This window comes from Poromitra crassiceps (genome assembly GCF_964638095.1).
Source record: "Poromitra crassiceps genome assembly, chromosome: 1".
Classification (NCBI taxonomy): Eukaryota; Metazoa; Chordata; class Actinopteri; order Beryciformes; family Melamphaidae; genus Poromitra; species Poromitra crassiceps.
In genome coordinates this window covers 128,838,234-128,850,487 of record NC_139623.1, presented here as the reverse complement: position 1 = coordinate 128,850,487, position 12,254 = coordinate 128,838,234, and the positions used below count along the sequence as shown (strand labels likewise).

Below are 12,254 nucleotides of genomic sequence, written 5' to 3'. Positions count from 1 at the left end.
CTTTTATGGATAATCTGCATAAAGGTTCAGCTGTGTACTTGTAAACTAACATTAATATCCTCAACCTGACACCATTTCTAAACTAGATTGGGAAATAATCATGGGTTTAGTTACAAAAGCAGCTTATTTATAAATGTTGATGTATAAATGTAAAATAATACATGTGTATCATCATTATTTCTTTTTAAGCTATCTTTAAAGTTTGCATTGTGACAATTCTCTTTTTTGGCTTTGATGCCTTCTGCCATTTGCAACTTTCTCCAGAATTTAAGCATGCGTTAAGTAGGGCTGGGCAATATAATCGATACGGCAATATATCGCGATATTTTATTTCCCGATACTGTATCGATACTTGGACGCCAAGTATCGCGATAAAAAAAAATATATATATATATATATGTATATATTGTTGTTGTTTTTTTGCAGGCCATGCCATGCCAGGCCTCTGCATCTGGTGATTCCCACCCCTAATCGATACTGTATCGATATTTCCCATATCGATGCGTTCAGTAACACTCAACACTCAGTAGTTTTGACAAAATTTGTCCACTAACTTATCAGTATAAAGTGATGTACATATTATTACACTACCTGGGTGGTACACAGTGTGTTGTATCTTTAGCTCTATTATTTAATTTTGAGTAAATTCTGTAGAATATCGCAATATATATCGCATCGCAATATATCGTGATACAATCGTATCGTGACCCAAGTATCGTGATACGTATCGTATCGTGAGATCCTTGCCAATACCCAGCCCTAGCGTTAAATAGGCACTTGACCTCTGCTCCATCTGTGTATTCAAAATTGCCCTGAAATGGACACATCAGATCATGAAGAAAGTGTGATGTACTGTAGATATTATCGTGTATTGAACATTAAAATAACCCAAATTAGAGCATTTAGATGCAAGAGAATGTGGAACATAAAAATTAAAGAAATGACACACTGCATAAGATCATCTTTAAGACATATTGCAGAGGCTTTTATTTTCAGAAACATAAACATCCTTTTGTTGCTATAACACAAACATCATTTTCTGTTGTTTCTGATCCCGCTCCCAGGCATCACCACTGTGCTGACCATGACCACGCTGAGTACCATCGCCAGGAAGTCTCTTCCCAAAGTCTCCTATGTGACGGCCATGGACCTGTTTGTCTCTGTCTGCTTCATCTTTGTCTTCGCCGCGCTGATAGAGTACGGCACACTGCACTACTTTGTCAGCAACAGGAAGCCCAGTGCGAAAAAGGACAAGAAGAAGAAAAACCCGGTGAGCGTCCCGCTAAAACTAACTGGAAAGCTCTATTTTGTTTTGTTTTTATATATTACTCAATATTAGTACAAGGTTTACATTTTTGGCGAAGGGAGGGTCTTCACTTTGACAACATAGCAACACATAACACAATTATTTTTCTTACTGTGACAGTTTGTTATGGGGAAATGTTATGGGGTAGAATATTAAAATAATGCACCTGAAAACTGCTTGATGAACTTCAGTGCCCTATATTTGAATGAGCAATATGCTTTTTTACAGTATTTGGGTGAAGGGTCACGGATTTAAACACTTGAATTTATCCCTACGCAGCCCCTCCCCCATCTCTGTCTGTCTGTCTGGCTATCTGTCTCTCTCTCTCTCTCTCTCTGCCCCCCCCCATTCTGTATTACAGTATAGGGATAAGCCCCTAGGCAAAGCTATACTACAGTGCTCAGCATCCCTAAGGGAGCATCTTCCGAGAGATGTTACTGAATGGGCGAAGCCGTCGGCTCGAACCTGTCCTTAATCCGACACACATCTGTCACAGTTGTAATTTAGACCCGTATCACATGACGAGAGAGTTGGTCTTATAGGAGCGTCAAATCCCACACATCATGGTTGGAGCGAGGCTGAAGCTCCATGATCTCTCTCCCTCTTCTCAGTTTACCCTGCACAGCAAGACTAGAACAGGAACATTTTATCCTAATTGGCTAGAGCCAGCATGTGGTTCCAGATTTGAAGAGTTTGGCTTGAAAAGTAGTCCAAGTCTACCACTCGGGAAAAAAATAACTTATTGTCTTACACATATAGTGCTAAATAAAAATAAGTTACGGGGCACCCGACCCGAGTGGTGTAGCACTTTATTCCCTCCCTTACCAACACAAGGGCCGCAGGTTCACGCCCCGGCTTGGCCGGGTGTTCCTACGGACACAATTGACGTGTGTGCGGCTGTCTGCGTGTGCCCTGGTTGCTGCATTAGCGCCTCCTCTGGCCTGTTCAGCATTGAGGGGAACTGGGGGAATAATGTGTTCCTCCGCACATGTCCTCCCGCTGAAACTCCTCACTGTCAGGTGAAAAGAAGCGGCTGGTGACTACCCATGTATCGGAGGAGGCATGTAAGAGTCTACACCCTCCCCAGATCGGCAGAGGGGGTGGAGAAATGACTGGGACAGCCAAGTTATGGTACTTTTTAAAGGATTGTCAACTAACTGAACTATTCAACTGGAACTTAGGGGTAAGTGGGGTGCTCCAGTTTCAGCCTCTGTAACTGAGGTTTTGCTGCAGGGTCTAAAGTAGCTGTCTCGGATGAATGAATGAATAAAGAAGTGGGAGGTGTAATCTCAGAGGGGCTTTTCCAGGTTCTCTCCGTGGCCTGCCAAGACGCAGGAAGGGGACATGAGATGGGGAAATGGGTCATTTGACTGAAATCCTTTTGATCCTCATGAATAGTTAAATATACATTTAATATGAAAATAATAGGAAATCGGGGGGGGGGGGGGGGGGGGGGGGTCCAGAAGTCCCTTTAATTTTCTATAAGCTGTTTGAGTTCCATATCAACAAATGATAATATAATCAGCCTGTTAATTTAAGCATACTGGAGCTGATAAATTTGCAAGGCTTGATACATGAGATTCTTAAATTGTGTTTTTCTTTCCAGGATGCTTACCCCTTAAAGGGATACGCCAACATTTTGAGAGTTTAGGCCATTTGCCATATTGCTGATATTAAAACTAGAACATGGCTTTATTTTCAATCTGCGTGCAACAAACTGTGGTAGAGCCCTCATTGGTAATAGCGTAGCACTACAATGGCAGTCTATGGGATTTTTTGCCTACTCCCGTTCAGTTGCCCAAAATGCACATTCCAACAGCGCCAAAAACACTCATATGTACATGTTGTGACTTGTGTACTCACCACGTGATGAAATCATAATCCAAAATTAGGTTAAATGGTCATTTTCATAGTAAATACACACACCGAGGCCTAAACAAAGAGTAACCAAACTAACAGGAGTATAACCAAAGTTACTTTCTGGTTTGCCATGAGGCGCATGCACTCTGTGCAGTCATGAGTAAAGCCCGCATGCGCAAAAATGACCGTTCAATGTAATTTTGGATTATTATTTCATCACGTGAGTACATGAGTCACAACATACATGTGAGTGTTTTTGGCGCTGTTGGAATGTGCATTTTGGGCAACTGAACAGGATTAGGCAAAAATCCCATAGACTGCATTGTAGCGCTACGCTATTAGCAGTGAGGGCTCTACCACAGTTTGTACTGCATGCAGATTGAAAATAAAGCCATGTATGTTCTAGTTTTAATATCAACAATATGGCAAATGGCATAAACTCTCAAAATGTTGGTGTATCCCTTTAATGAGAAAAGGTAATGCATCATTGTTCAGATGATTCAGTGAGATATATCTTACTGTATCTATCTCTCTAGGTATTTTTAGTAGAAATCATGCCATAACTAAAATGAATGTCACCATTTCCTACTGATGTAAAGTAGCCACTTTCTAAAAAAAAAAAAGTGTATTGAGGACATAACTGTTTTTTGTAACTTCGTCAGCTATAGATTTTCCAATGTGTGATCCTGGTTTAAGCAGCATGTGAGATATATCCTACCATGCACCCCCCCTGTCTGTTTGTAACATGTTTGTCTCTCTACACTGCAGTATATTTCTTCTCTTTCCGTTTTGAGTTATAGACAGTATATTACCTGTTATTTCTTTGACATTCTCTTGACATTCTGTCTGTCTGTTTCTTTCTTTCTTTGTCTTTTCTTTTCTTACATGTATTCTATCTTTTCTGTTACTCTCTTTCAACTCCACATATTCTTTGTTTCATGTCTGGACAAAAGCTGCTCCGGCTCTTTTCCTCAAAGGTATATTGCCTGTGTGTGTCTGCGTCCCCCTCTACTGCCCTCTACTGACTGCATGTGTCTGCTGAGCCCCCAGCACCTCACTGCTTTCAGATACGCCTCTCTGCATTCTCTCTCTATCTTGCTGTATTCTTACTCTACCCCCTCCCTCAGTTGCGAAGTAGGAATGAGAAATAACATTAAAAAGGGGTCTCCCTGCAGTGCACAGTGCGGAGGCAGCCAGCCAGACGTACTTATGCAGTTTTTTAAATTGTAAATACGCTTCCCACAACTCCCATGTCCAGAGGAATGTATTTGCACAGGCGATTCTCTCTGGCTCCCTCTGTCCTGTCTCACTCTCTGCTGTTGTCATAAACAGTGTTGTAGTCGAGTCTGAGTTGATTCAACTCGTGACTCAACTTACACTTTGAGCACTGATAACTCAGGCTTGGACTAGGTTTCGAGCATTCATGTATCCGGACTCGGAAGTTGGAGATAAGGACTCAGACTTGTTAATTGAAAAGATTAATTGAAAAAGTTTTTTTATGCCTCCGCCAGCGATAGCGAGGCCGGAGGCATTATGGATTCGGGTTGTCCGTCCGTCCGTCCGTCTGTCCGTCCGATGTTCGTTAAAGCGATATTTGAGGAACAACTTGACGGAATTTCTTTGAATTTGCCTCAAATGTTGACTTGGACTCAAGGATGAACTGATTAGATTTTGGTGGACAAAGGTCAAAGTTCAAGGTCACTGTGACCTCACAAACGCCATTCCCAAGTTTGTTAACGCCGTATCTCAGGAACGGCTTCACGGAATTTCTTCAAATTTGGTTCAAACGTCGACTTGGATGCAAGGATGAACTGATTTGATTTTGGTGATCAAAGGTCAAAGGTAAAGGTCACTGTGACCTCTCGAACGCCATTTTCAAGCTCATTAACGCGATATCTCAGGAATGGCTGAGTTTCCCAACAAAGAAGCTTCTTAAGAGTTAAGACGCTTCTTAAGGAGTTAAGAAGGCTCCAAAGAAGTGTTTCCCAAACGCCTTCTTAACAGAAGAGAAGAAAAAATAAAAGAGAAGGCTCTTAAGAAGCATCTTAACTGGAGCTGTCCACCATCTCGATGTGAGAGGTCCTCTGCGGCCCATTAGATGGCACTCTGAGCCCACCAGTGGGCCACGACCCAGTGGTTGAGAAACACTGTTGTAGAATAACAATAATAATAATCGTGGTCATGTTAAACAAGAACTTCTTCTATTAAACATTATTTATTTCAGACATGGACTGCAGTTGAAATTGCTTTATATACACAGCATACAACAAAATTGCGAGAAACACTACAGAATTTAAGCGACCTTGGGTTCTGTGAAAGGTGCTATATAAATCCACAACATTCTTATTATAAAGGAATCCATTCTGATTAGAGGAATATAGCCTACGGTGAAACATTTAAAACACAAGTAACCATACATAGAGGGGAGATTTTCAAGTGTTCCCCAATTTTAAACACTAAAGGGTGCATGAAAGAAAGGAAAAAGGGAAAAACACAAGAGGAACAGTGGACACAAGTATCTCCTTTTGCCTGACGCAGCTGGATCTGCCAGTGTTTTGTCATTAAGAAGGTGTTAAGAATGCCCCAGACCCTTCTTACAAAACCTTCTTAACAAAAGATCATCTTAGCGCTAAGAAGCTTTTGGGAAACGCAGCATTCTTAACGGAAGATCATTTTGGGCTAAGAAGCAATCGGGAAATGCGTTGGCTTCGTTGGCTTCTTACGGGAGCCTTAAGAAGGGTCAAAGAAGCTTCTTAGCGCTAAGAAGCTTTTGGGAAACGCATGCCTTCGTAAAGAAGCAACTGGGAAACACGTTTGCTTCTTAAAGGAGAATTTCGGTTTTTTACACCACGGTCCTCATTTCCAGCTTAAAATATGATGTTTTCTACCCACAAATACTTTTGGGTTCATTCGGATCCCCACAGAAGATTTGTCGCACCGAGTACACTCCTCAAACACTCAAACAGGTTAGAACGAGAGCCTGCAGGGCATGCTGCACACGCTCTGTAAATGACACTTTTTCGGTCACATCGCGGTTCATTCTGGTTGTAAATATAATTATTTAGCTAATAGCTAGAAGCTAAGCTAACAACAACAAAAGAGTCGGCTCCGATCTGCCCCGGATGGGGTTACAGTGCTTATCTTCTTCTTCTGTGGTTTCTCTGAAGAAGTGTGGTAAGAAGAGAAACCACAGAAGAAGATGAGCACCATGTAACCCCATCCGGGGCAGATCAATGTTGACTGTTGTGTTGGTGTTAGCTTAGCTTCTAGCTATTAGCGAAATAATTATATTTACAACCAGAATGAACCGCGATGTGACCGAAAAAGTGTCATTTACAGAGCGTGTGCAGCATGCCCCGCAGGCTCTCGTTCTAGCCTGTTTGAGTGTTTGAGGAGTGTACTTGGTGCGACAAATCTTCTGTGGGGATCCGAATGAACCCAAAAGTATTTGTGGGTAGAAAACATCATATTTTAAGCTGGAAATGAGGACTGTGGTGTAAAAAAACGAAATTCTCCTTTAAGGGGGCCTTAAGAAGGGTTAAATTAGCTTCTTAGCGTTAAGAAGCTTTTGGGAAACCCAGCCAATGTCTTGATGGAATTTCTTAGAATTTGCCTCAAACGTCCACTTGGACTCAAGGATGAACTAATTCGATTTTGGTGGTCAAACGACAAAGGTTAACTGTGACATTCATTGTGAGGTCACTGTGACCTCACAAACGCCATTTTCAAGCTTGTTAACGCAGTATCTCAAGAACGCCATGACGGAATTTCTTCCAATTTGCCTCAAACTTCCACTTGGACTCGGATTAATTGATTAGATTTTGGTGGGCAAATTTCAAGGTTACTGTGACATCACGACCGCTCGTTTCATGCTCGTTAACGTGATATCTCAGGAACGCCTTGATGAAATTTCTTCACATTTGGCTCAAACGTCAAAGTATGGACAGACATCCATGTCGAGTGCTCACTTGTTGGCGGAGGCATATATCCACGGTACGGTCGTTCAAGTATTTATTTTGTAATTTGCCCTAATAATTTGGAATAAGATATTGATAGATAGATATATTAATACTGTGACATTATTCAATTTTGTGCAAGGGCAGACAGCTACATGTGTAACTCTGGACTCGGACTCAGACTCAGACTCAGACTGGGACTCTTCTTTGGTGACTCGGACTCGAACACTGGGGACTTGAGATCTAGTGACTTGACTCCAACAATGGCCGTAAAAGATGTAAACGAGCAGCCGCTGCAACAGCTTCCTCATCTTCTTCTTCTCCTTTCTCCTGCCAGTAATACCTCTGTCTGTGTTGGGCATCTAAACCTGACGCTTCCCATAGAGTCAGCAGAGCCTTAACAGACTGAAACAGACAACCCCTGCACTGTGTTCAGTCTAATTAGAGACAACAGATTAACACACAGTAATCTGCTAACACCCAAAATGCATGCGGGGCGGGCCGGAGCCGGCAAAGAGCTCAATTTAACCTGGCACACAAGTTAAGACAAGATAATCTGCTTTTCAAATACAGTTTCACAGGAATATTTTGGCGGTTGGATCAGCTGGATTTTGAGATATAACGTCATTATGAGCCTAAACTATTGAATCTATCTACACAATGGAAACACCATGTTCAAACTTTCAACTCAAATCCAGATATTTAAGGGATCCGCTAAGCCTGCATTTTTCCAACTGTTGTCTACTCAGTGAGGTTGTCTGCTTTCAGCCAGTTAAAGTTACCAATGCCACTGTGTTGCCTTTTTTATTTTTTCTAACACCGACCAGGCAGGATGCTCTCTGCGTTTCCTTCTGCTTGAGCTTCCACCGTGCTTCCTCTAGTGCAACCAATCCCCTTTGAGAACCGAGTCACATAACCTGCTTTGCCTATTCCCTCATTAACTTAACAGACTGTCACTGAATAAGAACAAAGAAAGTGTTGAAACTAACCCGTATGCTTTCTGTGTTCATGGTTATGTATCCTTTTCAAAATGGATGACAAACACCCTCGTACACTAGTGCTGGGCAAATGTTATGCTGCAGGGAATGGAGTGATGTACTGCTCAATCAGGGCCGGCCCGCCCTATATGCGAACTAAGCAGCTGCCTAGAGCCCCGGGAGTTGCCAGGGGCCCCCTCAAAAAATAAATAAATAAACATAGGCTATACTATAGGTTGTGTGTGGTAGTTAAAACATAGGTTGACATTTATTTATGTTTGTAGTTTAAACAAAAACATAAATACTGTAGGCTACATACAGTACAACACAAAAGGCTGTTATTTACCCTTTGTCGCCACCTGGTGAGTAAATATATATGTAACTAAAACCATTAAAATTGACAACCGGTCCTGCATGTATCTACCGGTCCTTGGCACAAAAAAGGTTGGGAAGCCCTGGTTTAACTGACCTGGCAACCCCTATGGCTGCTGGGTTCTACACGCTTGCTTGAGACTGCTACAAACGAGCGTCATCATCGTCACGTTTGTTTGTTTTAAATATTCCTCTAAATATGGCTAAAAGTCCAAAAAACGTCAAATTTTCTGTAAGGAGTCCCCAAACCCCCGCCCCTGGGAGGGGGCCCCATCCTGCTTAGGGCCCCCAGATGGATAGGGCCGGCCCTGTGCTCAATGAAGTGTTTCAGACGCATGCTTCCAACAAATAATGTTATCTTCAAACCAAAACAGCAATGACTTTGATTTGAAGCAAGCATGTCCATGTACATCACAGAAAGAACAGTCTACAGCTTAGTGTTGTCAGAGGGTTTTGGGAAGGTAAAAAAAATGCATCTGATGAATTTACTTTGACTTTGACTTTATTTGTTTGGTCAGGACAGTACACATTAATGAACAGTTACCTATACAGAGTCATCTATATGATATATAACAGTAAATATGTCGGATTTAGCTAAGAGCTCATTTGCATCCGTAGTCCTCATGACATAAAAAACGTACATGATAAAAGACAACATCAAAACAGAATACAGTAGAAAAAATGCCAATAGAAACAACAACAATGTGGCCAAATGGACATAATAATGTTGCGTTAAAAACTAAAGTGCACGGGATGAAAGTGCGAAACTACGAATAGTAATAAACTTATGTGTTCTCATATTCTTACAACTATGAGCATAAATATACCTTGTAAATCACATTTACAATGTTAAGGTAATTTCCAAGTTAGTTATGGCACTCATAGTATTAAGACAGGACATCAAAAACCTCTTACTGTACATGACAGATTGCGGAATTTCTTTGAAATGAAAACCGCGGTGTCAAATTGTTAGATGTTGACCTTTGGAGTATGCTAGACTCACTGTCTATTTCTAAATGTTGAGGTTGACACCCTAGTTTATCTGCAAGGTCAGGCAAACGTTCACTTCTGCCAAAGGCAGGAAGCATTTAATCTACCAAAGAGTTGGAATTCCAATTTGTGCAAAGGTGGCATGGCATTTTCAGATAAAAGCTGATGAAAACGCACTATTTGAATACTAATTGTCTCCCTTTAGAGTGACAGAGCCAAAGTCTTGCTGATGTCACTGTCCTATTTTAGCTGGAAAAGGAAGTTGATTTTAACCTGTTTAGTGACAGGGAGAGTGCACTGAGCTGTGTGCTGTATGTCTGCTAACACAACACAATCTCTAAGCTTAGATCCCCGATGCATCGTAAGCCAGCCATGTCGAGAATTGATTTGAGAAAAACTCTTCCAAGCATCCATACAGAATCCAAATGATGTCATTTTGTTGAGTCACTGGGCATAAAAAAGACTGTGCTTAGAACAAATGACCCACATTGTTTTCTCTCTCACACAGCTTTTTTAAATGTGCTGCAGCAGCAGTAGCATCAGAATTAAAAGCCGAATAGAATTGCCTAAATAAAGACAACACAGTCAACTGTACCATACACACACACAAAAAATCTCATCTCAGCATTGCCTGAGAAGCCAGCTGAGAAGCCCCGCCTTTACCCAAAGGTGTCATTTGCATGGTGAGTTTCATGTGGACTGACCCATTGTCAGCTATCCCGTTAATTATGGGCCTAGTTATGGGCCTATTTATAGTTCCTGACAGTTCCATTAAGGTGGACATTACATTTTGCTGACTAACAACAGCAAAACAGCAAGAGGAAAGATCGCAGCTTAACGAGGTCCCTTGTTATATGTCTGTGGGCAGTGTTGGGGAGTAGTTAACTACATGTACAGTAGTTAAATTACTACTTTACCTGCAATTTGTTGGGTGGTAGGTTAACTACATTCAAATCTCAGTAGCTTTTTCAGTAGTTAACTACAGTAGTTCAGGTAGTTGATTACAAACTGCATATTCATAGTATTCTGATGATGTTTTTCTTGCCATACAATATGGTAAATGGAAAAACGTCTGCATTTATACAGCATTTTTATCCAAAGCACTTTACAATGAGTAGGTACATTCACCCATTCACACAGACATTCATACACCGAAGGCGGCAAGCTGCCACGCAAGGTGCTGGCATAGCCATCGAGAACAATTTGGGGTTCAGTATCTTGCCCAAGGACACTTCAACATGCAGACTGGAGGAGCGGGGATCGAACCACCGACCTCTTTTATCCAAAGCCATTAGTGGATGTCACGACCCGCTCTAGCTCCTGAGCTACAGCCACTCAGGCTGGCACAATGCCACAGCTGATTGGCTATGGGTGCCATGTCCTTTAATGAGAATCACCTGCTACTTGATTAAAATCACCTGTGGTTTGTGACCAAGATGTTTGCGATCAAATATTAATTTTCCTAGAAATGTAGCATTATTCCTGATTCCACCTCAACAATTGCTCCCTATCCTCTCCTTAAAATGCATCTTCGGGCTGCCTGAGTGAGGATTGGCCTTGCCTTAGTCCCTAAATCAAACACACCTACACTCTACTCACTGTCAGTTCAGTTCTACCTCCGTGTAAACATACGAGATTCCTACTTTTTGAAAGTATTTTTAGTTTGACAAGCAAACTTTGTTTTTAGGGTAGTTAAGATGTAGTTATCTACTATTCATTTTGACGTAATAGTTTGGTAAACTACAGTTTTAAAGTTGTTTCCCCAACACTGTGGCTTCTTGAGGGAAGGGGAGGCTGCGGTTGCTAACTGTCATTTTTGTCCTGTTAAAAGCAGACACCCACGGTAGACATCCGCCCACGCTCAGCCACAGCCATCCAGATGAACAACGCCACGCACATGCAGGAGCGGGACGAGGAGTATGGCTACGAGTGTCTGGACGGGAAGGACTGCACCAGCTTCTTCTGTTGTTTCGAAGACTGCCGCTCGGGAGCATGGCGACACGGCCGGTTGCACATCCGCATCGCCAAGATAGACTCATACGCACGCATTTTCTTCCCCACCGCGTTCGGTCTCTTCAACCTGGTCTACTGGGTCTCCTATCTCTATCTCTAGGTCGGGTTGTGTAGCCCGCATTATCATACAGTTCATAGAGAGCCAAAGTCATGCCCACTTCCGGGTCAGGCATACGAACCAAGGGATTTCACCCGCCATTTATTTTCCAATAGTTTTATTTGGTCAAACTAAGTGATTCAGCTATATTTAGAATCAGGAGAGACCATAGGACAGTTCACGCAGACCAAAACTTAAAAAAGAAAAAGAAAAAAAAAGCGGATTTAAAAAAATAATCAACAATGTTATCTCCCGAGCGGCAGTCTTCAAACTTCAAACAAAAAAGAATGTTGATTTTTTTTTTATCATCCGCTTTTTTTTTTTTTTTTCGTTTTTCGTTTTTCGTTTTGGTCCGAGTGGGCGTGACTTTGGCTCTCTATATGCTGCTCCAGCAAGGGACATTTTGAATGATGGGGGACCCACTGAAACGCCCAATGTTTTTATTCCAATTAGCTTTTTTATATTCAATAAAAAGGCTAATTGGTGGTTATTTCTTTCATTTCTCTCTTCCCAGTTTTAGTTGTCTTCTTATGCAGGCATTGCAAAAGTTGTAGCATCATAACTCACTGGCATGAATGGGTTTGAAGACGTATAGTGAAAACATTGATTGTGCTAGGGGGTTAGCAGGAATCTCACTTCTGTTCTTTTGCATGAGTAGATTTTAGATTTGAGTAGATTCCCTC

General features: G+C 41.7%; 1 protein-coding gene across 6 annotated transcripts in view; it reads left to right on the top strand.

Moving 5' to 3' along the window:
• gabrg2 (gamma-aminobutyric acid type A receptor subunit gamma2) overlaps nucleotides 1–11,574 on the top strand; it is a gene marked incomplete at both ends in the record, with an annotated part of 200,496 nt that extends 188,922 nt beyond the window's left edge. For 3 of the 6 annotated variants that reach the window (XM_083649578.1, XM_083649579.1, XM_083649581.1), the window contains 3 exons: nucleotides 1,065–1,270; nucleotides 4,120–4,143; nucleotides 11,296–11,574. In XM_083649578.1, coding sequence (XP_083505704.1) covers nucleotides 1,065–1,270; nucleotides 4,120–4,143; nucleotides 11,296–11,574 — 509 coding nt within the window. Of the gene's footprint in view, nucleotides 1–1,064; nucleotides 1,271–4,119; nucleotides 4,144–11,292 lie in introns of all 6 variants that reach the window. The other 3 variants (XM_083649580.1, XM_083649583.1, XM_083649582.1) reach the window with 2 other exon arrangements.
• Between the last annotated feature and the right edge of the window lie 680 nt (nucleotides 11,575–12,254).